We start from the raw sequence: 25508 nt of genomic DNA on the forward strand, positions 1-25508 counted from the left end.
ATCGGCAGCACGCTGCTAACTGCCCTCCGCCACACACACACACACACACCCCACACACACACACACACACACACACACACCGACAGTCAACTGACTCAAGGATCTCCGTAACAAAACAATTTCATTAGTCCTGCCGCCGCCTACTGCAGGCATTACTGTCTACACTAAACTATGTTGGATTCGTACAGTGCAGAATGCAGATAGGCCTATGTTCTTATTGTCTCCACCAGGCCGAAGGCATGTGGGGAGAGTATGTTTTGCACTCCGTCCGTCCGCGTGTCCGTCCGTCCGTTTGTGTGTCCGTTTGTGTGTCCGTGTGTCCGTGAACAGCTAATCTCGGCCACCGTTAACCCGGTCGATGCCATATTTTGCACACACACTCCCTGGATGCCAACCATGAACCTCTGCCCCAAACTTTCCAGAACGGCCTGTTATAGCGCCACCAGGAGGCCGCTTTGTGCAAAACAAGTTTTTGCACAGTACACCTACAGATTTTGTCCAAACATCACGCAAATTGGTACACAGTCTCTCTAGAGCCATTCAACGAAACGGGTCTTTCAGATTTATCAGACTCCATCCTGATTGGTTAAGATTGGCTTCCAAAGTTCACAGGAGTGCTCAGTTTCAAACAAAATGCTGCAAATCATGAACACATCGCGTGATTTCCGTGAAATTGTGCACCCACATTCCCACTAGGCCGAGGACGAAATGCCACATGAACAATTTCAACTCAGCCTCAAGGTGGCGCTATAACTGGCCGAAAAGTGTTTTTACCTCTAACTGCACGGATCTGTGGATAACCTGGTGGAGACCTGTGCCCGGAAGGGCACTTTTTCTAGTTATAACTGTGAATTTGTTTTTTAACATGCAACACGAGTCCGCGAGATCCGATCTACAAGCTCACAACCGTTGCACTTCGAGTAGAAGGCTGCCGAGTGAGCAGCCCCAATCGCATGATATAAATATCCTAATAAATAAATAAAAAGGTGTCGTGCTTGCGGGGCAGTTTCTGTATGGGACTCTATAGGCTAACTTGCCTAGAATGCATGCATTTAGGCATACAAGTGCACTCGGCTTTTATATATATATATATATATATCGTTTTTTTATGTGCTGATCGACCAATATGTTGGGGACACATGCCTACATATTTTATCTGAGATTTGGGAACAATTTATTGATTCAGCATGAAGACTAAAGCCTTCTGAATAAATCTATACGCAAGTGTATGCTTCCGCAAATTTCTCCGCCACCTAAAGAGGTCCCGTAGGATTTAGCGGAATTTCCGACCAACCAAAGTCAGCGTCAAGTTCACGGCCATTTTCATGAATTCCAAATTAATGTGGGAAATCCACGTAAATGCCTTTCCGCTAGCGTCACGTCAATATATAAGCGGAAGCGTGTTGAAGAATCAGGCCCAGTATGATTATAATATGTTAATGAGGGGGCGTGTTCAAAGTCATCGTAGATATATAAACCCAACACACTTCCACGACCACGATCACCACCAGCTGTGCCTTGACAACTGCTTCACGTTAAGATGGGTGGCTGTTCTTCATGCTGTGAAGGTAAAGTTAACTCATTTTGAGCGGGAATCCCTTTTGGTGGTTACATACATTATGTTCAGGGCTGCACACAACTTTTTTGGTCTAGTACTCAGAAGAGCACCTGGAGGAGTTGCTTGGTGCTCCTAAAATGTGTCGACCCGTCTCGCCGGATGGATAAAAGAGGGATGAATAACTTATAGCAAAACAATATTTATTGGATGAGTGGGGAGTCAATGGAGGGTATTGCAACTCTAGATTTAGCCCTAGAATGGCTCTTGTTGTAGATTCATCCCATTATTAAAAATATATAAATTTGCTAAAATCTAGGTCCATGTGTGGTCCAGCCCTATGGAATGCATATTATAATAAAAACAAGTTAACAACTTAAGGATAATATGATATGAGCATCAAAGCAATATTTAGATTTTGTATTATTTTGTATTTAAATAACCAATCTACTAGCTCACAACGTGTTGCGACACGTTGTGAGCTTGCAGATCAGCTATTTTTTTAACATGCGACACATCGTACGGCGAATCATACATCAGGCTTCCCTAGTTCCCTTTTGTTTTTAGATGAGGCGACGTACGTAGTCAGACAGTCAGACACACACACATGGCTCCTCGGTGAAAAAAATAAACAGTGTACACCAGCGACGTAGAGTCTGTGGGGGCCACGGGGCCATGGCCCCCATGAAGAATCCTAGGGCCCCTTTCGGCCCCCATGAAGATTTTCGTGGACATTTTACATTTACATTACATATTTTCTGGGAATTCCGAACATTTTGGACCTCTCCGCCGGCAATCTGAGAATCCCATCGTCAAATATTCGGGAAAACAGCGCCTCCCCTGTTGTTCCTCAGGCAACAGTCTGTCTTGAGAGACACCGGCCGTCCAAGAGGTGTTAAAAAGTGCTAATCGGGTTTCTTTTGTAGTTGTTCTTGAGGCGTGACATAAAATGGGCGCTTTCGGAAATACCACACCGGAGCACACTCGCCTATTAGTTTGCATTGCACAGTGGGCTCAGTGCGCTATTTCCGAACGAGGCCGCCGCCGCGGATTTATTTATTTATTTATTTCCCAAATGGTCTAAAAATGAGTTCTTTAGCATACTTACCAATGCCTGAGGAACAACAGGGGAGGCTGTGAATTCACCAAAGAGACCTAACCACAGACTAGTGAGACTACACACTGACTCGAGAAAAGACCCATATCGTCCAAAATAGGCTGATCAGTCGCTGTCTGTGTATAGGCTAATTCATTGGTAAAAGTATGCTAAAGAACTCATTTTTAGACCATTTGGGAAATAAATAAATCCGCGGCGACAGTCCCCCCCCCAACGCAATTCTGTAGCCTACCCAAAAACGCACCCGCCGCCAGCTATGATCTCTCTCTCTCTCTCTCTCTCTCTCTCTCTCTCTCTCCGTATCTCTCTATATCTCCCTCTCTCTCCCTCTCTCTCTCTCTCTCTCCCTGTCTATCTCTCTCTCTATATCTCCCTCTCTCTCCCTCTCTCTCTCTCTCTCTCCCTGTCTATCTCTCTCTCTCTCTCTCTCTCTCTCTCTCATAATAAAAATAATATAGTCCTGAAAGTCCTCACCTTGGCTTGGACATTGGCCTATAGAAGCTGCTTTAAAAGTACCAGCGAAAACAACTTATTTTTTTCCGCGCTGCGGCGGCGGGGGGGGGGGGGGGGGGGGGTGGTGCGGGGAGGCGGGGCTGCGGGGGGGGGGGGGGACGGGCCCCCATGAGGATTGATCAAACTCTTCGGCTCTGGTGTACACTACCCGACTTTACGATAATAAGGGACAGTATGTCGAGACACGGTGTTCATGTTGGGCAGCAGCAGTGCCAGTCCGCAATGCTTTAAACTCTTCCCACTCCACTATGTCGGAACTAAAACCTTAGTACCCGTAAAAAGTCGGTGGCCGGTGCCTAGGCTGTGAGAGACGCTAATATGGTTTCTGCCTCGGATTCGGGTTTTGAGACGGCATCGCACACGAGCAACCATGCTGCTCCAACAGCCGGAAAACAAACACAAGCACAGCGGCAAATGGGAAGAGTGCAAAGCATCCAAAGCATGACCTTTTACACCGGGGACTACAGTAGTTTGCTATCTGAAACGGAGAAGAGAAAACGAAACTATTTGTGTAAGGTTTTCCTGTCAACCGCCCTCCGCCTCCTCCCAGGCTCCTAGCACTCAGAAAGAAGCATGGATCCTCCCCCTTATGAGTAAGGAGTCTAAGGACGCGCTGTGATTGGGCCAGTAGCCACTTTGAGTGGCAGTCGGTGGGAAATGCTCTCGCCACAACATTTTCTAGTATTCTGGCCATAATAATCATTCTGGGCGGCCCCAGCTGTTGGTACGCAGAAGCGCTTCCCGGCGCTTGATTGACAGCGCATTTTTAATTTTTACCGCGCATGCGCACCTGCGCACCACTTATGTGCAGCCCTGATTATGTTATAATTTAGCTCACCCATTCTTGAGATAAGGGACAAAACTTTTTTCAAATCAGACTTTTTTTTTTTTTTAAGATACATTCAAATCAAATGGATGCATTTGTAGACACAGGTCTCAACTACCAATCTTGAGAAGGAACAGGTTTTTCGCATAACATTTCTTTCTAAAATGGGACATTTATGCACTTCATAACTGATTCATGTCAACTCCGTCAGACACCTGCTATTATTTTACCAATATTATCGGAATAATGTCAAATCTGTGAATACATTTCTTACCAATAATTTTCTTCACCAATATGTTTGTAAAGGTGTCTACTAACATATCCCACATTGGTTTCTATTGAACCACCCTAGGAGCATTTTTGACAGCTGAAAGTTGTGTACCATACCAAGTGGCTATGGCCAAACTAGGGAGTCTGTGGCCAAACTAGGGGTCAAACCCCTTGGGCTAAATTCGGACATATATCCACTTGCCCAAATGTGCCCAAATGTGCTGACCTCATTTTGTGATGACGGCTATGGCCGTTTTCAGCCCAAGGAGTGTTCTTCGTGCATAGCTAATGCTTGGAATGCATTCAGAATCATGAAAACTCCCTAGTTTGACATGTCACATGCTACTTAAAGACGGTCATGCCGCGGACAAAGCCAACTCGGATCGTGACAAATCATGACAATGAACACAATGTTTTGGGCCGATCAAATAATTTATAAGAAGAAAAACAAAACAAATAGTGTTGTCTCCTGCCTTTATTTTCTTCTTTCTAATGATTTGATCGGCCCAAAATATTGTGCTCATTGTCATGATTTGTCACGATCCGAGTTGGCTTTGTCCGTGGCGTAACCGTCTTTAAATAAATACTTTAAAGAAATGCCTATGAGGAAAATGAATGGCGATTTCTTTTCCGGGTCTCTCGAGGGGGACTGCGACGCTCTATAGAGGGTGGGTGGACGGTCGACATGTATGTCACAGATGTAAAATGCAGACCTGTGAGGCGCACTGTTAATCCAATCCACGTTGTTAATCCAATGCTACAACATGGCACCAACACTGGTCAGGGGTCCGCAATGACAAGCGTCACACCAGGGGCCATGTTATAGGGGCCCCCCCGGGGGCCACAGGCATGCTGTTGCTCCAATCTACAGCAAAATAGCCACACATGCTGTTCAAGGGTCTGCCATGACAATATTGTCATACCAACAAACCTACATAATATCACATAACGTGGACACTACAGCAGTGTCTAACATTTAAATGGCCATGCTCTGAGCAGTGCAATATATATAGGACTGGATTTTCAGGCCTGAATTAAAATCTATCAAAAAAAAACCGAGTGTGTCTATTCATTCATGTTCCCCTGCCTGCACTGTATAGACTGTCTTCGTTCTGACGGAACCAGCCCCTTCTTGGCACCCTGGTGGCACCGACTCTCCAGCCTCCAGATCTTTTGCTTCCCTTTAAGTAGGGAGTTTCACCGTCAGCTCCTGGGGGTCGGCGCAGACGAAGACAAACGGAGAAAATAGCAGATCTACAAGCTCATAGCGCGCCACTCGGTGGCGCGCTACGAGCTTGTAGGTCTGCTATTTTTTAAAAATCGAAGAACGACTGACATTTTTTAGTATCTGATCTCAGGTCAGAATGGGTTCATCAGACCAGTGTGTGTCCAGTGGAAACCTCGTATGAATCTGATCTCAGGTCGTCGGCCATCTCCTGCAGCTCTCGGTCCTGCAGTCTCAGCCTGGAGCGTTGAACTGCCGCCGCCTCGTCTTCCACGGAACCACGGATTCCTTTCTTTTGGTTCTGCCTGTGGTTCTCGCCGCCGCCACGTCCCACGTCCACCCACTCCGGCGCAGCCTGTACAATGTTGGGGTTGATCAGTTCTCGGACCTTTCGACGCACACCACCTCGTCCCTCGGGGTGTAACGGCGATTGTGGTTGAGCGCCTGCAGCGTTCATGGCCTTGATGGTCTCATCCAGTTTGTTGTAGTACCGGCTGAGGTCAGCTCCCTCGTCAATTACTTGACGACCAGCGAAGTCCAATGTGATCCTCCTGTCTTTCTGGGACGTGTCCCTGAGTTCTCGAAGCTCTTCCTCCTTCTTCCTCAGCTTGTCACGCTCACTGGGTGATAACCATTGATTGGAATCGACGCCGAAATAATCCGACTCGTCATCCAGAACCTGAGTTCTTCTTGAACAGTTCTTGTCATATTCCAGCAGTTTTTCCTTGTGTTGGATGGCCTTCTCTAGGCCCGCCTTCGTGCGAGCCTCTCGGTGTGGGAGACGGTCTCCATCTGAGCACTCTCCCATCAGTTTCTTTCGCAGTTTCTGGCTTTTATTGGAGTCTCGTTGCAGGAGCTGTTGCTCCTCGTTGGTGCAGACCAGGCGTCCACAGAAGAGGCAGGGGCCAGAGCCTTCTTGCTCGCACACGACGCGGCCACAACAAAGGCAGTTATTGACGAGGCCGTGCTTCTGGGCCAGACACTCACAGGTGTGGCGCCCAGGCAGAATTATAGCCAATTTGTCTTGTCCCTCTTTAGCGTAAATGTTCACAAACGTACTTTTCTTCTTTGATGTGGAAGTGGAAGTATTCCTTTCTTGGGCCTTCCTCGGGTCAATGGGGGCTTTGACTACTTCTACTTCAGGTTCTGCTTGGCTCGTTAATGTCATCGCCTCTTGCTTGTTTCGGCCCTTACGCTTTGGCTTCTTCTGGGGGTCCTTGGTACTGTCAAAGGAATCTGGTCCGGGCCTAGACTTCGCGACCAGGAAAAGGCCGTGGTTATCTGTAGCCCGTCTTCGATTCAGGAGCTCCTCTATAAACTCCCTCTTCTTCCCATCGGTCCCCTGGAGAAGGTCTCCCACGTACTCCACCATCTCATCGGCACTATCGATAGATAAAATGTACCGGACAATGTCTTCAGCCGCCTCCAGACCAAAGCTGTTGTGTAACTGGTCCGTGCACCAGCAAAGCAAAGCATTCGACATGTTGAAAATGTATAAAACCTATATTTGATAACAATGATTTAATAACAATAACAAAACATGGATCTAGTGTAATAATGCCGGTTAAATAACACCGTGCTAATACGGTCGATTCTAATTCCGATGTGTATGCACACCTTGAGGAGCAGATGTCAAGTCAACCTAAGTGTTTTAAATGACTAGGCTCATGGGCATTGGGACCGGTGCCCGCTAGGAACATTTCCCTCCAGATATGCAACACCAGTTGTCAAGCTGTATCCATTATGATAGCATTTGTACGTCAAGCCATGATTGATGACATCAGAGATCTCCATATTTGGGCATAATAGGGACACAGACAGACGGACAGACATATACAGAGATCTCCATACTGTATATGGGCATATTAGATTTATGGATTTATAGATATAATATTCTGGAAAATCAACGATCCACAAACAAGCACATCACTCCCCTGGGTCCTTCCTTGGCGATGCTCACAGCAAATGAAGTTGTTTAGGTTCTTGAGATGGTGGGGAAATACGGACAGACATGCAAGGATGCAAGCATGTACGCACACAGGGATCATCCTTGTCTTTTATTATTGTTACCCTATTTGAATTAGTGGTATGTACTGCATTTATATAGCACTTTTCTCCAAAGCGCTATAGACCGATTCCGTACCGGTTTCATGGTTGCAGCCTACGTATTTCCTGTAGGCGGACTCGACATAGCTGCGGGAGTAAAACCCTCACCAGGCGCACCTCTTCCACTACAGTGAACGGCAGAGTGACTGATGTTAGTTTGCCTCAAACTTGACTCCTTTACCTGCTTTTTTACTAACACTAACATTACAAAGATGCCCAGAACATCGAGATGAACCTGTGTAGTTTATGGCTGCTCCAACAGTAAGTGGCAACATAAAAACAAAACAAAAACGGAATGTCTAATATCCACCTCGGTGGCGGAGACCAGAGCCATTGAGTAATGGTTGAGACAAAGCAGTGAAGGGTCCTGAAAGATACGTAATTTCAGTCTTACCCAATACCCAATCTTTCTGTTTTATGAACACAAGGCTGCTGTGTTTTATACCTCATAGCCTACTAAGCATTTAAAGTATGAGGTATAAAGTACAGCAGCCTTGTGTTAATAAACAGAAAGATTTGGTATTGCGTTATGTATCTTTCACTGCTTTGTCTCAACCATTACTCAATGGCTCTGGTCTCCGCCACAGCGGTGGATATTAGACATTCCGGTTTTTTTTTTTTTTATGTTGCCACTACTGTTGGAGCAGCCATAAACTACACAGGTTCATCTCGATGTTCTGGGCATCTTTGTAATGTTAGTGTTAGTAAAAAAGCAGGTAAAGGAGTAAAGTTTGAGGCAAACTAACATCAGTCACTCTGCCGTTCACTGTAGTGGAAGAGGTGCGCCTGGTGAGGGTTTTACTCCCGCAGCTATGTCGAGTCCGCCTACAGGAAATACGTAGGCTGCGACCATGAAACCGGTACGGAATCGGTCTATAGAAAATATTTCACATTCACCCATTCACACACTGATGGCGGAGGAAACCATGAAGGCACCAACCTGCTCATCGGGAGCAGTTAGAGGTTCAGTAGCCTACGTGTCTTGCTCAAGGACACTTTGGCCCCATTTAGAATGCAGTCACATGATCCAAGATCTGTGCCACATACAGATTGGAATTGTTTGAAATAAGTCTAAACACAAACAAGTCACATGGAAGCCGGGGATCAAACGTGGAATCTTCGGATTCCAAGACGACCACTCTACCTGCCACTACCACCCCTACATACCTGTTAATACTGTACCTATTATGTACTTGTCTTGCCTGCATGTGCAATGTCTATATCTGCTACGTAGATAGCACTAGAATAGCATTTTATGTAGTCATAGCACTTTATAGTACACATGTATAATATAGTATAGTATGAATAGTTTACATATATAGTTTAATGATATAGATACTGCGCTGTTACTTTCTTAGCTTACGCATGTTTCATGATAACTACTTTTTTATGTGATGTATGACATGCTTTTTGTTATTGCTTAATGTAAATCGCTCTGAATTAAGAGCGTCTGCTAAATGCCTAAATTGTTCATATATAAGATATCTTTACGTTTTATTTTAGAATTTTCATTTCTGATAAGCAGCAAGCTATACATATATTATTTCATTATTTTTGAGGGGCGCAGGTTTCATGTTTGTTTTAAAAACGCCATTGACAATGAAGATAAATTAATGTTTGTTTTGTCCCTAACACAAAATAAAATTCTCAAAAAAGGCCAAAATGACCTGTCATGCTAAGTGTAGAGAAGCCTATAGCCTAATGTACTCATCAGGGGCCCTTTTTGAAACTATAGCTCCTGATCGCCACTCGCCCTATACGCACTTCCACTCGATTTGAGCATAGATATATTCAGGGCCATTATATTTAGCTCTGATCCATAACTCTAATGCGTTAGCTATGGACCAGAGCTAAGATATATTTATGAATAATAGACGGCACCAGCTGGATTCCCCTCTCATCCAGTGCCCATTTATTTATACATCTATATGCTCAAAACATGTGGAAGTGTGTAGGGCGAGTGAGTCTACCTTAGGGCATTAGCCTCGGTCGCAGCCATACTAACTCATCTGCAAAGAGAAAAAGGGCACTGCTAGGGCAGTGGTTTTCAACCCTTTCATGTCAAGGTCCATTAGCACGATTTATTATGCATTTATTTAGCCTCTCAGACCCTCTCGTTGAATAAGATGTTGTCCACATTATTTTTTATATAATATTAATTCTTATTTTTCCTACATTATTTTTAATGAACTATTAATTCTTATTTTTCCTACTGTGGGTGTATTTTTGGCCAGATGAGCCACCAAATATTTTGTGCATTAAAATTAGACGTTCTCATTACACACACGTTTTGCAACCGAAAAATGTATAGATAGGGGGACTCCTGTTTAACTGAACAAACACTCAGAATAGTGCTTTAACATTTTAACAATTAACTTTTTGTTTTAACCAAAACACATTTGGAATTAAGTACCGATAGTAAATAAACCTGAAATACAACGTAATTATTTCACTTCTTTAATTCCCGTTTTCCTCTAAAGAGGCACCAACTCTTCGGACGCACAGAACATTCAAACACCTTTATAATGTGAAAACCAAAAGAAACCAAACAATAAATAGTTTTGATGCGTTTGTGTTTTCTTCCAGAAATAACTTCCTGTGCAATCGGTACTCTGGTGACTGAAAACCCAGAGGTTGCCATGGAGACCAAAATGCTGCGTGTAAAACATGGAACATCTCTGACCCATTCGCTCTCTCCACACCAACAGTGAATCAAATCATACAGCAGCGATTCCCCCTGGTGGGTCGTGAGGGTAATGCAAGTGGCCCCCTCAAACAGAGGGCAAACACCAACAAGTTAAACGATGATATTATCACATGAATAATAATCTTTTACAACCTTGAAAAAAATAAATGCTCATTGTGATAGTAACTTAAAGGTATATTCAGTGATTTCACTCAAAAAACCTTAGGTTTCGTTTTTGGCTGTGGGACCCAGCCTTTCGTCCAATCAGGATAGAGAGTCAAAAACGAAACCTAAGGATTTTTGACCCTCAGGGGTTAACTGGGGACAGGGAGGAACTCCTTATATGGTCAGCACACTCTATAGTAGGGAGGATTATCACACCAAAACAAAAAAATAAGTGATATTTGAATTAAGTGAAATCACTGAATATACCTTTAAAATTATCCCTGGCTAATAAGCCAAACATGTCTTTTAGACATTTATACATTGCCCTCAATAACCAAAATTAAAAATTAAAACTATTTTAGAAATAGTACATCTTTCACCGAATAGACAACTCCAGTTGCACGTTGACGTCATTTGTCCGTGTGGTCCAGCCCCATAAATATGGAATGTCTGTGCATGCCAATAAAAAGTATTTAAAATAGTTTTGATGGTCATATTAACCGTAGTAAGTATTCCGCTGTTTTTAAGTTAGCAGTAGCACATTACTCACATTACAACTTCATAGGGCTGAACCAAACATGGACATATGACATCAACTTGTGAACAGAGAGGTTCCTATTGAGTGAAAGAAAAATAAATAGTTTGCTTAAAAAAAAAATGTTATACAGGGCAAGCATAATGCATTAAGGCATATTTGTCTTATTAAACAGGGATCAGTTCCACTGATCCAAGCCAGAGCACAAATCGATTGATCATACAAAAAAAATGCCCTGAAAATGCAAGTGACCCACCTATCTGAACACTGGGTGGGCCGCAAATACTTTTAAAGATATTCAAGCGGGCACCGATCGAGAAAAGGTCCAGGAACCGATAGGCCCAAGTTAAAAAATAACATCCACAAGACACAAAATGGCCATAGGGGTCAGTGTTGGGCAAGCTACAATTACTACTGTAATAATAAAGCTTCTCAGTGAATATAACTTATCTACAAGCTCTCTAAATCAAGCTCACACTTGTGTAGATTTGAGGGAAATATCAGTGGTCCTAGTACAGAGCCCTGGGGGACCCCGGCCTTATCTCAGCCGGGAAAGCATCTGTGTCATTTTAGCTTTAGCTATAAACCGTATACATAACATGTGTTTTTTCTTTTAATCAAACTGAGGTATGAATGGGTTATATAAACAAACAAACTAAAATAGAGTAAAGCAGAGTTACTTCAATAAGTAATATAATTACTACTTTGGCAATTGTAAACTATACATTATCGGGAGAGACAATTACAGCAATATTTTTACTTTAATTAAATGCCCAACACTGAGTCCCGATGCATTGTGGGTGGATAATGGACGGGATCTTTGAGTACTTGATTTCAATACCCATGAAAGTCATAAAATGATTTAGAAAACACACATCAATTAATTCAGCGTCAGGTCAAGGTTCGTCGAGGGGGAAACGGAACCTTACAGGTCTGTAACTCTTGAGACTGTACAAAGGGAACCAAATGGACCTCCACGGGTCTGTAACTGTAAGAGCGTACAGTCGTACACATGGAACTAAATGGACCCAAAGAAACCAAATGGAACCTTACAGGTCTGTAACTCTGACAGTGTACACATGGAACTAAGTGGACCCCGAAAGAACCAAATGAACCTTTACAGGTCTGCAACTTTTTACTCTCCGAGTTACGGGTGTCCTTGAAATGAAAAGATTTGAGAACCACTGAAGTAATTTGACAGATGACATAATACAAAAATAACATTAACTCTGACGGAGAGACAAGAGGAGAAGGAAGCTGTGATGAGGAGATGTCGTCGCGATGAAGAGGAGCAGCGAGGAAGACGTTGGTCCTTCATTCTAAATCATCTTCACTCAAGCTCTGAGCACTCACAATGCGCTGAGAGAGAACACACAAACACACACACTTTTATTTAACACTTTCAGGGCTTTATATTGTTTAATCCGGGGTTCCACCGCACTACACGCTAAACCCGCCATTAGTTTAATGCGTTTAATTCGCCGTTTAAGAATAATTCAAAAGAAAACCGATTCGTCCCGGGACCTGGTGACGAGGCCGTCGCGTTATGATGACGAAACCTGGAAATCAAGTCATCCCCTGGGCTGCTAGGGCTTCTGGGAAATTGAGCCCAATGCAAGTGGACGGGCCGTTTACAACATGCTGTGCACTGTGGTTTCGTTTCGCATCGTCATGGCCGCCGGTGCTTCTGATCAAAACAAACCGACGGATTTTCGTGGTTGAAAGCTGCAAGCAGAGAAGAGCAGCTTCTCACTCTGCAGCACAACGACCAGATCTTTACTTAATTTAATAATATCACATACAAAAACAATCCTTGGATTGTTTGTCACGAGGTAAGAAACTATATAATATTCACTGTTCGCACAGCACCCAGGCAGGTGTTCTTAATCGCTTTCCCATCAAAGTAGCCTATACCACACTAACTTTGTGATCAACCTTCTTAATGTGCATATTTTATTTGTAAAAAGCAACACTGTATTAAGACATGGCAGTATAATATTGGTGCAAAATGGAAATATATGTAATTAAATACAGAGAGAGAGAGAGAGAGGCAATTGCTATTGCTTAGAGAGAGACACGTAAAGCCGTTCCATTTCAAAGAATACAAAAATGCCGTCTCGCAGGCCCATGTTCAGCCGCACCGTTCGCACAACCAAAAAAGCGGCTCTGTCTCTGAGAGTGCAATATTATAGTTAGTTACCGCACTTATATTAGTGCAGAAAAGAGACAATAAATCCCACTTCGGAGAAGATGCGCTCCGAAGGGGTTGTAGTGGCAGGGAATCAGGGATGGATAGAATCCTCTTCGCTATATAGGTGCCAACTTTGCATAACGTGGCACATTATTTTTCCATCACAGTGGTCGTGGACTGCATATTTTAAAATGCAACCATGTCACTTTTGACTTATTTTTCCTGCGTGGACCGCTAAGGCGTGGACGGCAGGACTGTAGCTGCTTGACTTCCTTGTTAATACGTGAGGACGGAGGAGGCTCTGCGAGGCGCGAGCATGGCTCGCGGACCAAAATGGGCCGTCTCGCGGACCAAAAGGGGCCACTTTTTTTTAATGACTATTCGATTTTTTATTTCAAGATCAATCGAACGATTAATCAATTTCCACTCTGGAAGGCGGTTTCACTTTGTTGCGGTTTCAATCCCCAAAAACAGTTCCGATATCTGATATTTTATTTGCAGTGTATATACGTGTAGTGGCTAGTGGTTAGGCATGGTTACCTGGCTGATGGTGGGTAGTTTGGTGAGGAGCATCTGAAACACGGGTGGAGGTAAGGTCTGCTGCAGGACCTGCAGTAACTGTTGAGGCTGACCGCACACCGCGATGGCATTGGTCAGGTGGTCCACTCCCTTCTCGTAGTCCCCTGGATGGATGAATGAATGGGTGCACAACAGAAGACTTTCTTATATTGTGAGTGACGGACTGCATGCTTGAATCAGAACGTGAAACCTCCGTTTCATATCGTCCCTGTTGGGTGGAAACATCATTATGTCCCCAAAATCGTTACATTTCCAGGATTCAAATTCAAAAGTAGAACATCTGCAAGCTCAAAGCGCGCCGCACTGCATTTCGAGCTTGCAGATCATATTTGTTATGCTTTTGTGTGACACCATAGTATGGTCGTTAATAAGCTAGAATATATAAGTGGTTTCTGCCGGACAGCGACGATATCCAATCGTGTTGCTTCTCAGAAAGAAGACAATGTAATTGCTTTAATAACCTAATTAAGTTCCATAATGAGAGTAGAGTGGTTTTTACCCTGGGCCAGGAGTTCTTCTCCCAGCTGGATCTCCTCCAGGAAGAACTTCTGCACGGCCTCAGAATCCTTCAGATCAGGAAGCTGAAAAATACAAACACAATTATACTTAAACACTTAAAAAAAACAGATACTTAAGGATATTTAAGTGTATTATAGGGTTTAAAGGGGAATACCACTCATTTTCAACATTGTGCGATGTCATTAATATACCATAGAAGGTGGAACTATTTTTCTTGAGGGGGGGAGGGGGCTCTACACTAATATATTTGCAGAATGCTGCCAGTCTGAACATATTAATATTATATGGAGATTATGGCCCAAACAGTTAGCTCAAGGCACGCTTGAAACTTAATCATTTGGCACCAGCTGTGTAAAAATCCATGGGATTTCTCTTTTAATGGCTTTCATGTACTCTTTAGGCTACATATACTGTAATGTGTTGCCTTCACATGGGTCAAATTAAACAATGCCAAAGGAAGCCGGACATGACGTTCATTACTAATGGATGATCATCTGCAACGGAAAACACGGTTTGTTGGCGTCTGTAAACAGCCAAATTGTCACCAAATGGAAGCATAGGATTAGGAGACGATAAATTATACACAACTGTCAGAGCTTGTAAACACTGTTCTCCACTCTAAGTTCTCATCTGAACACCAGGGCTGGACTGGGTCAAAAGAATCGTCCCTGGCATTTGGCCCAAAAACATATTAAAGCAAGGGGGGTGGCCCACTGGACATAAGGTCAAGGGGGGCGGCCCACTGGACATAAGGTCAAGGGGGGCGGCCCACTGCCCACTGGACATAAGGTCAAGTGGCCAGTCTAGGTCTGATAATCACCGACGAGTTTGCTGTGCTTCGAACGACGATGTCATGCTGTCCTGTTAAACTTTCAATGGGATCCATCCCATGCCGATCGCGTTTACGTTTACACTCAACGTGTGTCATCCTCTTTCAAGAAAGAGGGAGTCGAGCAGAGGAGGAAAAGCCTTCTTGCTCTCTGCTGCCAAAGGACGCCAGGGGTACTTTTCTCCGCTTGCACCGAGGACCCGCTTCGTGCTTGCTGGATGACGCAAGGGGAGACATTTCCCTCACCCTCCGTTGCTTAGGGCTCCTTGCGTCGGGCAGAAAAAGGTAAAAAAAAAAAAAGATATTCTCTGTGATTCTACCTAAGTGTGGTTTGGGGATCCCCAGTAACATATTGTTACAATAAATAATGATAATTAATAATAATAAATAATACACATCTCTTTTGGGAGCCATTGTGGCACAAGATCTTTTCAGGGGTCTGCGACCAAATAAATGTTAAATGTATGTGTCCTTGACACAATGTTTGAGAGTACTGTAGTACAGTGTTGTTTTCGTCGACTAAAACTAAGACGAAAAATGTTCGTCGACTACCTTTTTCCACTGAAGAAAACTAAATGGAAACTAAATTAAAACTGTGCTATGATGACTAAAACTAAGATTAAATATACTGACAATTTCGTCAACAAATAAAAACTAGACTAAAATGTTAGGAAGGGACTAGTGGACAAGAGATCCAGTATAAGTCACAACTGCTGCAACAACTGCAACAACTGAACATTTGTTCAAAGATTGTTGGACAACAACTTCAGAAACTTTATACATCCACATATGATAACAGCATCCTAAGGTTAGCAAGGAATATCACCTCTAATACTAAGCATGTGTTGTATGGAGAATATAGGTTGCTACCTTCAGGAAGGAGATATGGTGTACCAGCATACAATAAGGTCAGACTAAAGAGGTCCTTTGTCTACCAGTCGACCTTGAGGCTTAATCAGGAGATGTAGTAGCCACAGGATAATCTAAGCGGTGGATATTGCTCATGTCTTTATGTATGTAAATTGTCTTGTTCTTTGTGTTTTGTATATGTGTTCTGTATACTTGGCTGCTGTGTCGCAAGACAAATTTCAGTGTGAACTGACAATAAAGTACTATATCATATCATATCAAGTCATTTTACACTTGGTTGCATGCTGAAAATAGCCGATCTACAAGCGCACAACGCTTGTGAGCTTGTAGATCAGCTATTTTCAGCAAGTGTAAAAACAGTCCTTACGACGGCATCAATGCCCACCAAATTTTAGTCGACTAAATCAACTGTAGATTTAGTTGACTAAAATCTCATGACATTTAGTCGACGGAACCTAGACTAACACTAACACATTCCAGGTGACTAAAATGTGACTGAAACTAAATGAAAACTATTCAAAAGACTATGACTAAAACTAAAATCAAAATTTGCTGCCAAAAACAACACTGCTGTAGTAGTTACCTTAGACAACCCAGCACTATCGTTGGATGTCCTCTGCTTTCTCCTCCCTGGAAGAAGATTACAGCATGTCAGAAGATATTTAGCACACTTAATTAGTGACATTCTGGGCAGACAGATTTTGGTGGTTTTATGAAACATATCAAAGCTTTCCTAAATAATTTTGTATTCTGGTTATTTAGTTTACATTATTTATCAAACAACAGACTGCCCGCAGCTGCACGTCAGAGAAACACTATGTACAGGACAGAAAGTACAGTTTAATTTGTTCTTTCACAGAACTTCTCAATATCCCCATCTTCATAATGCTCTGATATTCATTATATTAACCTGAACAGGACAGGAAATTGGGAGTCGAGTTATTTTCTTTTAGAGGGTATGCACATGCATGAAGCGAGTGGCAAAGTGAGTTTAATGCCGTTGAGCGTCGTTTTAATCAGATAGGACTTTTCGGTTTGGATGCATGGGCTGTCAAGGCCAGAATCTAGTTTTTTTTGCCACTCAGTAGGCGTTCCCGCATAACTTCCGGGTATGATGATGATGTCATGCACAAACCCCCTATTTCTCCATGTCTTTACAAGAAATGGACAAAACAGTTTGGCTATCGAGTGCGACCCATCACTTGTTTAAATGTCATTGTTCTAATGACTAGGATAGTGCACCAGAGGAGTTAGTGTGTGGTGTAGCTCTGGTCCATAGCCTTCTACTGCTTCGATTCTGCCCTGCAGTAAGGCTATGGGACTATCAGTTTTAAATCTCAAATCGAAATCAGACCAGCCTCTCCTCTTTTGTGGAAATCTCACGAACGTTTGACCTACTCACCAATACAAAGATGGGTTGTGTCAATAGAAAGACTACTTTCCTTAGTGGACGCACTCTGAGCCCCCCACCACACGTGTAAACGGTACTTTTTGGCCAGAAAGGGATTATTTTTCACCGGAGGAAAAATATTCTCTATGAGGCAGTTCTCTTGGCAATATCGGTAGAGGGCGCAGCGGAGTAACTAAAAGTATTTTCCCCGGTGGAAACAAAATCCCTTTTTGGCCAAAAAGTACCATTTATACGTGTGGTGGGGGGCTCAGAGTGCGTCCACTAAGGAAAGTAGTCTTTCTATTGTCACAACCCATCTTTGTATAGGTGAGTAGGTCAAACGTTCGTGAGATTTCCACAAAAGAGGAGAGGCTGGTCTGATTTCGATTTGAGATTTAAAACTGATAGTCCCATAGCCTCGAAGCAGGAGAAGGCTATGGACCAGAGCTAGTGTGTGGTGGTGGTGATGTTTAACAAAAAGTCTATCTATTATATCTCTCTTCCACTGAACCCAGCAACGGAAGGGTTCCAAAAATCAGACACTTCAGGTTTTATTAAGACAACCTTCAGTATTTACGGTACCATTATCTGACTTGTGCTGGTCTGTCAAATGTCAAATGTCTTTATGTGATGTGCGAGTAGCCCACATGCATTTGTTTTAAAATACTGTACCTTTAACAGCATGTCCAACATGTCCAGTTGCTTTTTATTATAGTTTAAAAACTTTTGAAAATAGTGAAAATAAATAATAGCCAATCTACAAGCTCACACAGGAGATCACAATCCATCCAGGGACTGCAGATCTGAATGAGCTCTTATCTATTGAGCATTGTCCCTCTGCCAAATAAAACGATGTATTACTAAAATTCTATGTACCGACAGTGACAGAAACAATCAATGGATGTTGAAATGTATTTATTTTTTATCATATAACTATCTTAATAAGAGCCGTTCTCTCTGGACCTTAAGTTTAAAACTGGACCTAGACTAAGTCTGCTATCTTGCCAAAATAAATTACCACCGTTTCTGTACAATTACTGCTCCTATTATTGATGATTTCTTATAGTAATGTATGTCTTTATGTATTATTGATGAATTGGCGAATTGAATACCTATATGGCCACAATGGAAACAAGTCATCAAGCCTTTTTGTGTCATGCTTCTGGCATTATTATTGTATAACTCTGTACAAATTAACACCTCTGTACATTTTGCAAACGAACGTATTCAATCAATCTCATGGTGGAGTCCATGACCCCAAGTGGAGTGTACGTCCTCTCACTCCAGCAGTGCATTAAAGAGTGTTCTTGTTACTGTAGGAGGACCATTTTAGATTCGGTAGTTCGGTTCCGTGACCGTCGGTCTTATCAAACCAGAATAAAATCAAACAAACTCGTCTGCTTTTTGCGGAGGGGGCCATTTTGACTACGGTTCGGTCGGTTCGTCTTAATTAAACCAGAACCGAAGCAAAGCAAGACGAAAAGGTCGTTCATTTCACGAATTAACACTCACGTTCTCTCAGTCTGTTCTTGAAGTCGGGGTCACTCCGTCTCTTCCTGTCGAAATAAATGCAGTAGCCGACAAACAGCGCGCCGCACAGCCCCGCGGCGAGGGTGCTGGACCTGCCGCCCATCATGGTACACTTAGAAAATATACTATGTATTAATAATGACTGCGCTAATTGTATTTCTTGTCTCTCGGATGAGGTTTAACTGTATGGGTTTTTTTTTTGGTGCAGCAGAACAGAACAGCACCATACAGAAGAATAAGGACCCGGAAGGACCCCCTTCTGAGTCACGTGACAGCTGTCTCTCTCGACGCCTGATTAAATATGAACACTAAACTTAGGAAAGTCTGGGTTGAAAATTGGTTGATTGAAAATGTTATTCGCGAGGTTACACACTCAATTAAACTAAATTAATAATAATAATAATAACTAGAACTGCACTCTGTCGAGTGCCTATACTTGCTTGTTGCACACAAGTAAATGGCCTACTAGTGCGCAAGCAGAGCGAGCAAGTACAAATTGTCAAATCTCAGCTTCTGTAAGGTTGGAGAAGGTTCTTGGTCACAAGAGCAGGAAGTGCTGACCAGCTGGTATAATACGAAGTTAGGTCTTGGCGATGTCTTTATCTTTATGGACAAGTTAATAAAACTTAAAGTGCAAGGCTTAGTTGTAGACTCTCAAACAGACTAGATTGAAGATAATAATCCGACAGAACAATTCTGGCAAGATGCCTTATATAAGGAGGGGATGACGTCGCAACTAGGTAGGCGTGACATCAGCCCTGACAGCTTCTCTGTGAAAGAACATATTGCCTCTATGTATATACAGTAATTTGTAAAAAAATATTGATGAAAATGTCCAACAGAAGCTGCCATGGTGAGGATTTTGGTTGGCAAATGTATTATTATGTTTTTGTCAAAAAAGCTCTACACAAAGCATCCACAGGGTACTGCCACACTATCTAAAGAGCTTTTTCCGGGTTTTTAGACAGCTGGTGGATGGAAAAGAAGCTCCACTTCCGCGGACGACTGCCGCGACGGCCAGATTCCCGGAAACGCTCTTCTCCGCAGCAGTCGTCCGCGGAGGTGGAGCTTCTTTTCCATCCACCAGCTGTCTAAAAACTCGGAAAAGAAGCTGCGGACAGCTTCTTCTGTCCGCAGCGCAAAACCGTTTTGCGCTTAGGTCTGGAAACGGGGATAGACTTGGCAGCCACATTTTTGGAAAGCCATGCATTGGATCTCAATAGTAATGATAATAGATCATAATAAAACAGTTAATTAGTAAATATAAATTGTGTAGCTAATGACAGACAAATAAGACTAAACCATCTGAATTCACCAGTTTGCTTTGCCAGTGTAGCCAATATCCATACATGTAACACACACACAGAAAAAAACCACTTTAATCCATTTAGGCCTGACGTCGAATAAAATGAAATAAGTCTTCTGAAAGAATATATATTCAAAGATTTGTACCACATTTTCACGATATTTAAAAATAGCAGATCTACAAGCTAATAGCGCGGCACCGAGTGGTGCGCTACGAGCTTGTAGGTCTGCTATTTTTCAATAGCTCACTCATTCTTGAGATGAGGGACAAAAGTGGAAATAACATGTCCCACACATAAGAGCCTTAATTATGTTAAAAATAAATTAATTCATAAAAATAAAAGCACTTGCAAAGTTAAATGTAATACAGTTGTGTATTATTATGCCATTAATTTCATTATAATTATTTTCATATGCCATCTGAATTAGTTAAAAGCAGACACTGTACCCAAAAAGGCCTGTATTTAGCCTGTCCCCAGCAAATGGTCACAATTTCAAACTGCCAAAAATGTGTCTAATACTGTCACAATCACATAAATATACTAAATGAAAGTAGATTGTCAACAACATAGCAAACAATATACACAGTTAATTCTAATTCATATTTTCCATTAAATATCTCATATCAAATGTGTGTCCCACGTCTCCGTCAACTCCGTCAGGTTTTTTAAAAGTCTTAAATTAAACAGAAAATATTGTCGACAGATTTAGCCTGAAGGCTCCTTTTCCAAGTCCTGTTTATATTTGTTGCAACAGTGGAGCACCTGGTCTGACAAGCATTCAATTGTTTGATATTTTAAACAAATAATGTTGATATCAATGTGGTCACAGCTTTTACATGTCAACTCCGTCAGGGCATTATTATGATCTTTGTTAAGAATTCCAAAATAATGTTTAGTATTTTAGTTTAGGGTTAGGTTTAGCCAACAACTGAAGAAAAAACAAAATGGCTACATTGTACTACAGAGGGTTAAGATGAAAACAAATGCCATTTTGTCAACTCCGTCAGACGTCAACTCCGTCAGGTTTTGTGTCTGACGGAGTTGACATGTATCTGACGGAGTTGACAAAAGTGTTCCTAAAACAATAAAATTATAGTTTTTGAATAATGGGACGTATTTCAATTTGGCACACAGTTAGAGCATGCCTTAAGGAACATATTTGGCTATAGGGCCATCACAGATTTGTCTCGTGGTGACCATTGCAGCCATTTTCCGAAATTGCCGCCACCTGATGTTATTTTACAATAACTCAAGTTCTACACCACCTAGGATCTTGATTCTGGTGACTAATCATACATTTTCAAGGATGTGGGCTACATTGGTAATATTTAGATTTGTCCTGTGACCATGGCAGCCATTGTTTTTCAAAATGGCCACCACCTGCTGTTATTTTACAATAACTCAAGTTTTAGACGGATCTTGATTCTGGCGACTAATAATACTTTTTAAAAGATGAGGAATACAGTGGTACTATTTAGATTTTCCTCTGACCATGGCAGCCATTGTTTTTCAAAAATGACCACCAACCTGCTGTTATTTTACCAATAACTCAAGTTTTAGACCACCAAGGATCTTGATTCTGGCGACTAATCATTACATTACAATCATTACAAGGACGAACTTTCTCTGGGAGGGGTCAGGGCTTATTTCAGGTGCAGATTGAGTTGCTACTGACAGGACATTAAAAGAAGGTGGGCTTTCTGGCCTTTGACTTGTCCCTTGTTTGACTTGTGTAGCGTTGTATCTTGGTGGCCTCCTGCCAGTGTTTCTCCATCCTTCTCATGAGCTCTGTGTTCTGGGGCTCTGTTATAGTCAACTTACATTGTCTTGGCTGGAGATTGCTTTCCTGCAGGGTCCAGCCCAGTCTTGTGCAGATGGCTGCTGGCCCACCTGGAGGCCTCAACCTCACTTGTTCGGTTGGTGTGATTAGGTGGGGTGGTCTTCCCCAATCAGGATGAAGGGTTTGACCCTTTCAAACGGCAGTCTGGCCAAGTGTCTGTATTTAGTTGTGAGGCTAGATACAGGATACGATTGCTCACCCAGCCCCAGGTGACTTGAGGTGAAGGCTCCTTTGATTTGGTAACATTGCTTTGGTTGACATGCTGGGGACACAGAATGACACTGATGCCTTCAGTGTCTGCACATCCTGCCTGATAGTCCTGAAGGCAGATCTTCTGTCTTCAGTCTTTCGCTCACTGTTCACTGCTCACTGTTCACCTCAAGCAGGTCTTCAAGGTGTTTGCCTTTGCACAGGCTTTATGGCTAGGACTCGTGCTTCAACCACTCAGAGAACTCCAACATGGTGTTGGTTGCTCCTGGGCCGCAGAGCATTGTGCGGCGGAATTCAGCTCTCATCTCTGGTGGCAGCTTGTTGAGGAGTCGTGCAACATGTGAGGCGCATCTAAGTTCTGTATCTCCCTCTGGGCCTAGGGTAGACACTTGCTATTTTCCATAACACTAATTGGTGGGGCTGTCCAAACTTGTTGTTTAGGTGTCAATCGGGTCTCTGTTGGTGAAGTCGGGTCTAGGTGGTCTAGAAGATGAGTTATTTAGTCAGGGGATATTAATACAATCTGGTAATAAATTCCTTATCAAGAATTTTCTTCACATATGTGTTTGGAAGGGTGTCTACTAACATATCCCACATTGCTTTATATTCAACCACCCTAGGGGAACTTTTGACAGCTGCTGAAAGTTGGGGTACCATCAACAACAAAGGCAAAATGTTCATTATGCTTTAAATAAATACTTTAAGAAATGCCTATGGGAAAAATGCATTGGGATTTATTTCCTGGGCCACTCGTTGTTCTGAAAGGGGGAGGGACTGCGACGCTCTATAGGCAAGTTTAATGAAGTTGTCGTAACTCTCTGACATCTACGACTCTGGCGTAAATCATGTTTAACCAACCCCTAAACCTAACAACCTCTAAATGCCTGATACTGTACTAGCCATACACACCAAAACACATCTGTGTTGCCATGGCTACCGCATGCAGCATCCTGGAACCATGGTGATGTTTCTGGGAAGAGCAGAGTGACACAGCATGCATTAATCTGTCTGCGATGCACGTTGCGGTATACAAACGCCAAGTCTGCACTCCTCTCTGCGTATAGCGTACAGTCAGTGTGCCCTATACAACAACAGTGGTTCTCAAAGCTTTTCCAAGTCAAGGACCCCCACATTGATATAGTTTGTAAATACATCATAGCTGCGATTATAATCCATCTATAATGGATGAAGCCTTCGGCCTGGAGGAGAGGTCATCATTCATCAGTTGGTCCCCGGCCCTCTTGGAGTGTTTCGACCCTTAACCACAACACTTTCCAGTTGGCGGGTCAGCAGTGATTGGTCAAATCACTCTCATCAAGGCTTCCAGCTATTGTCCTTTATATTTGGCCGCGGATCCATATACTCTCATCAAGGCTTCCAGCTATTGTCCTTTATATTTGGCCGCGGATCCATATAGACAATTGCGACATGTTGTGAGCTTGTAGCTCGGCTATTTTCAAACTTTATTTATAAGGTTTTAAAGTCCTCTGGAATAGGGGGCACGGTGCCACAGTCGGTATAGTGCTGTCGCCTCACATCTAGAAGGTCCTGGGTTCGATTGCCGCTGGGGGGGCGTGTTCCCTCCTCCGCGTCATCAGTGCCCATACCCGAGGTGGGGTTGGCGAAAGCGCCTTTCTGTGTGGAGTTTGCATGTTCTCCCCGTGTCCCCTAGGGTAGGTACACTCACAAAAACATGCAGTAATCCTGGTCTCTAAAACTGCCTCCCCCTGGCCAGCCTGGGCGCCTGATGGAGGGGAAAGGAACTGGTCGGAATAACGTGTTCCTTCCACGCGCTACGTCCGGCCAGGGAAATTCCCCCCCTGTCAGGTGAAAAGAAGCAGCTTGGACTCCTCATGCATAGAAGGAGGCAGAGGAAGGAAGTGTAGCGCCCAGGATTACATTAGATAATTGGCACTGGGTGAAAAAACTGGGTTGCAAAATCGTGGGATAAAAATTACTAAAAAAATAATAATAATTAAGTCCTCTGGTAGCCTATAGTCTCTTCTTTTGGGTTTGTTTTCATCTGGCCACACCGCTCTGGGGGTCAGTGAGGGGGGAAAGTGGCGTTGGTGTTGAGCTGCAGAAGCTTCTTCCATCCAGTTCTATATCCTTTCCTCCAGGATAGAGGCGAGACCCACTCCAACAGTAGAACCAGTGCTGTAAAGTAACAGAGTATATTTACTGTAAGTACTGTACTTGTGAGGTTGTAGATCGGCTATTTTTATACATCTGAAAACTTTGTACTTAAAGTACATTTTGATGCCAATACTCTTGTACTTTATGTTGAATTCCGGACTTTTACTTCTAGAGCACTTTTCTTGCAGTAGCCTATTGATACTTTTTACCTACAGTATGTATGTATGTACAAATTGTGAGTACTTTTTCCCACCGAGTATAACAACTTAAACTGTTTGCGCTGTAGTAGCAGCAGTGCTGGACCAATTACTCACATGTTGGACTAAATGAGGACCACTTCAATCATTTTCAACCGTGCCATATCATTATTTGGTCCTCAATAAGGCTCATTATAAGACGGTACCATTTCTGTCCACTCTCAGAGGAGGGCTGACATTTCGGAGACCATGTCTGCCAATGCAATGTCATCATCGCTGCAGGGGATTCCAAGCTCATGGAGCTTATACAGACTTTTTTTCAATTTTCCTGGAAAGTCATTAATACAAAAAGAAACCTGTCTGATGATGTAACTGGCAGGGTGGGTGGGTGTGTGTGTGTGTGTGTGTGTGTGTGTGTGTGTGTGTGTGTGTGTGTGTGTGTGTGTGTGTGTGTGTGTGTGTGCACGCACGCGCATGCGTACGCATGCGTACGTACGTACCCTATATGGGGTCTTGGCTCCAAAGGAGTAATATATGTTGTGGCTGTCGAGGATCACAAACCAATTCAGGCAAAAATGTATACATTTATTGAGAGAAGCTTCACAATATTCACAATATAACAGGGCAAGCGTGTATATATACAGTATGTCGTCAGTGTGGCCAATGCTAAAAATAACAAACAAAACTCCCCCCAACCCTACCCAAAAAAACAATCCTAAACTACACCAAAAAGAAAATCACAATCTAGGCTCCCTGACTAAACAGAAAACAATGGGTCAAAACTGGGGCACCAAAAGAAATAGCAGCACACCCTTAGCATATATACAGCTTCCCTTGGTTTGGGATACTTGGACAGTGGTTATGAGTTGAGTTGATTATGGTAACTATGGTAACAACTTTGTCAGACTAGTG

General features: G+C 43.0%; 3 protein-coding genes across 3 annotated transcripts in view; 1 reads left to right on the forward strand and 2 right to left on the reverse strand.

Moving 5' to 3' along the window:
• The window catches only part of LOC310858275 (scavenger receptor cysteine-rich type 1 protein M160-like), a gene marked incomplete at both ends in the record, with an annotated part of 36987 nt that extends 33183 nt beyond the window's left edge, over positions 1–3804 (forward strand). Inside the window, one exon of the mRNA XM_083764381.1 lies at positions 3736–3804. Within this exon, the coding sequence (XP_083620507.1) occupies positions 3736–3804 (69 nt within the window). The remainder of the gene's footprint in view (positions 1–3735) is intronic.
• A 1660-nt stretch (positions 3805–5464) lies between these two features.
• On the reverse strand, positions 5465–6989 carry LOC310858276 (activating signal cointegrator 1-like; the record flags this gene model as incomplete). Its single annotated transcript, XM_083764382.1, has 2 exons — positions 5465–5491; positions 5712–6989. The coding sequence occupies 2 exons, from the start codon at positions 6987–6989 to the stop codon at positions 5465–5467; spliced, it is 1305 nt and encodes a 434-aa protein (XP_083620508.1).
• Positions 6990–10062: 3073 nt separating this feature from the next.
• Positions 10063–19132, reverse strand: tomm20b (translocase of outer mitochondrial membrane 20b). The gene is made up of 5 exons (XM_083765928.1): positions 18889–19132; positions 16570–16616; positions 14268–14349; positions 13730–13872; positions 10063–12357 (listed from the first exon to the last, which is right to left on the reverse strand). The coding sequence occupies exons 1-5, from the start codon at positions 19010–19012 to the stop codon at positions 12313–12315; spliced, it is 441 nt and encodes a 146-aa protein (XP_083622054.1). The 5' UTR covers positions 19013–19132; the 3' UTR covers positions 10063–12312.
• Between the last annotated feature and the right edge of the window lie 6376 nt (positions 19133–25508).

The sequence above is a fragment of the Protomyctophum parallelum genome, assembly GCF_964188405.1.
Source record: "Protomyctophum parallelum genome assembly, chromosome: 5".
Taxonomy (NCBI): domain Eukaryota; kingdom Metazoa; phylum Chordata; class Actinopteri; order Myctophiformes; family Myctophidae; genus Protomyctophum; species Protomyctophum parallelum.

Coding starts and splice junctions, on each gene's coding strand:
- tomm20b (XM_083765928.1), bottom strand. CDS start 19,012: ATGATGGGCGGCAGGTCCAGCACCCTCGCCGCGGGGCTGTGCGGCGCG. Junction 13,873..14,267: donor AGAAGAACTCCTGGCCCAGG/GTAAAAACCACT, acceptor TCATCCATCCAG/GGGACTACGAGAAGGGAGTG. Junction 12,358..13,729: donor AACTACCCACCATCAGCCAG/GTAACCATGCCT, acceptor GTTCTCTCTCAG/CGCATTGTGAGTGCTCAGAG.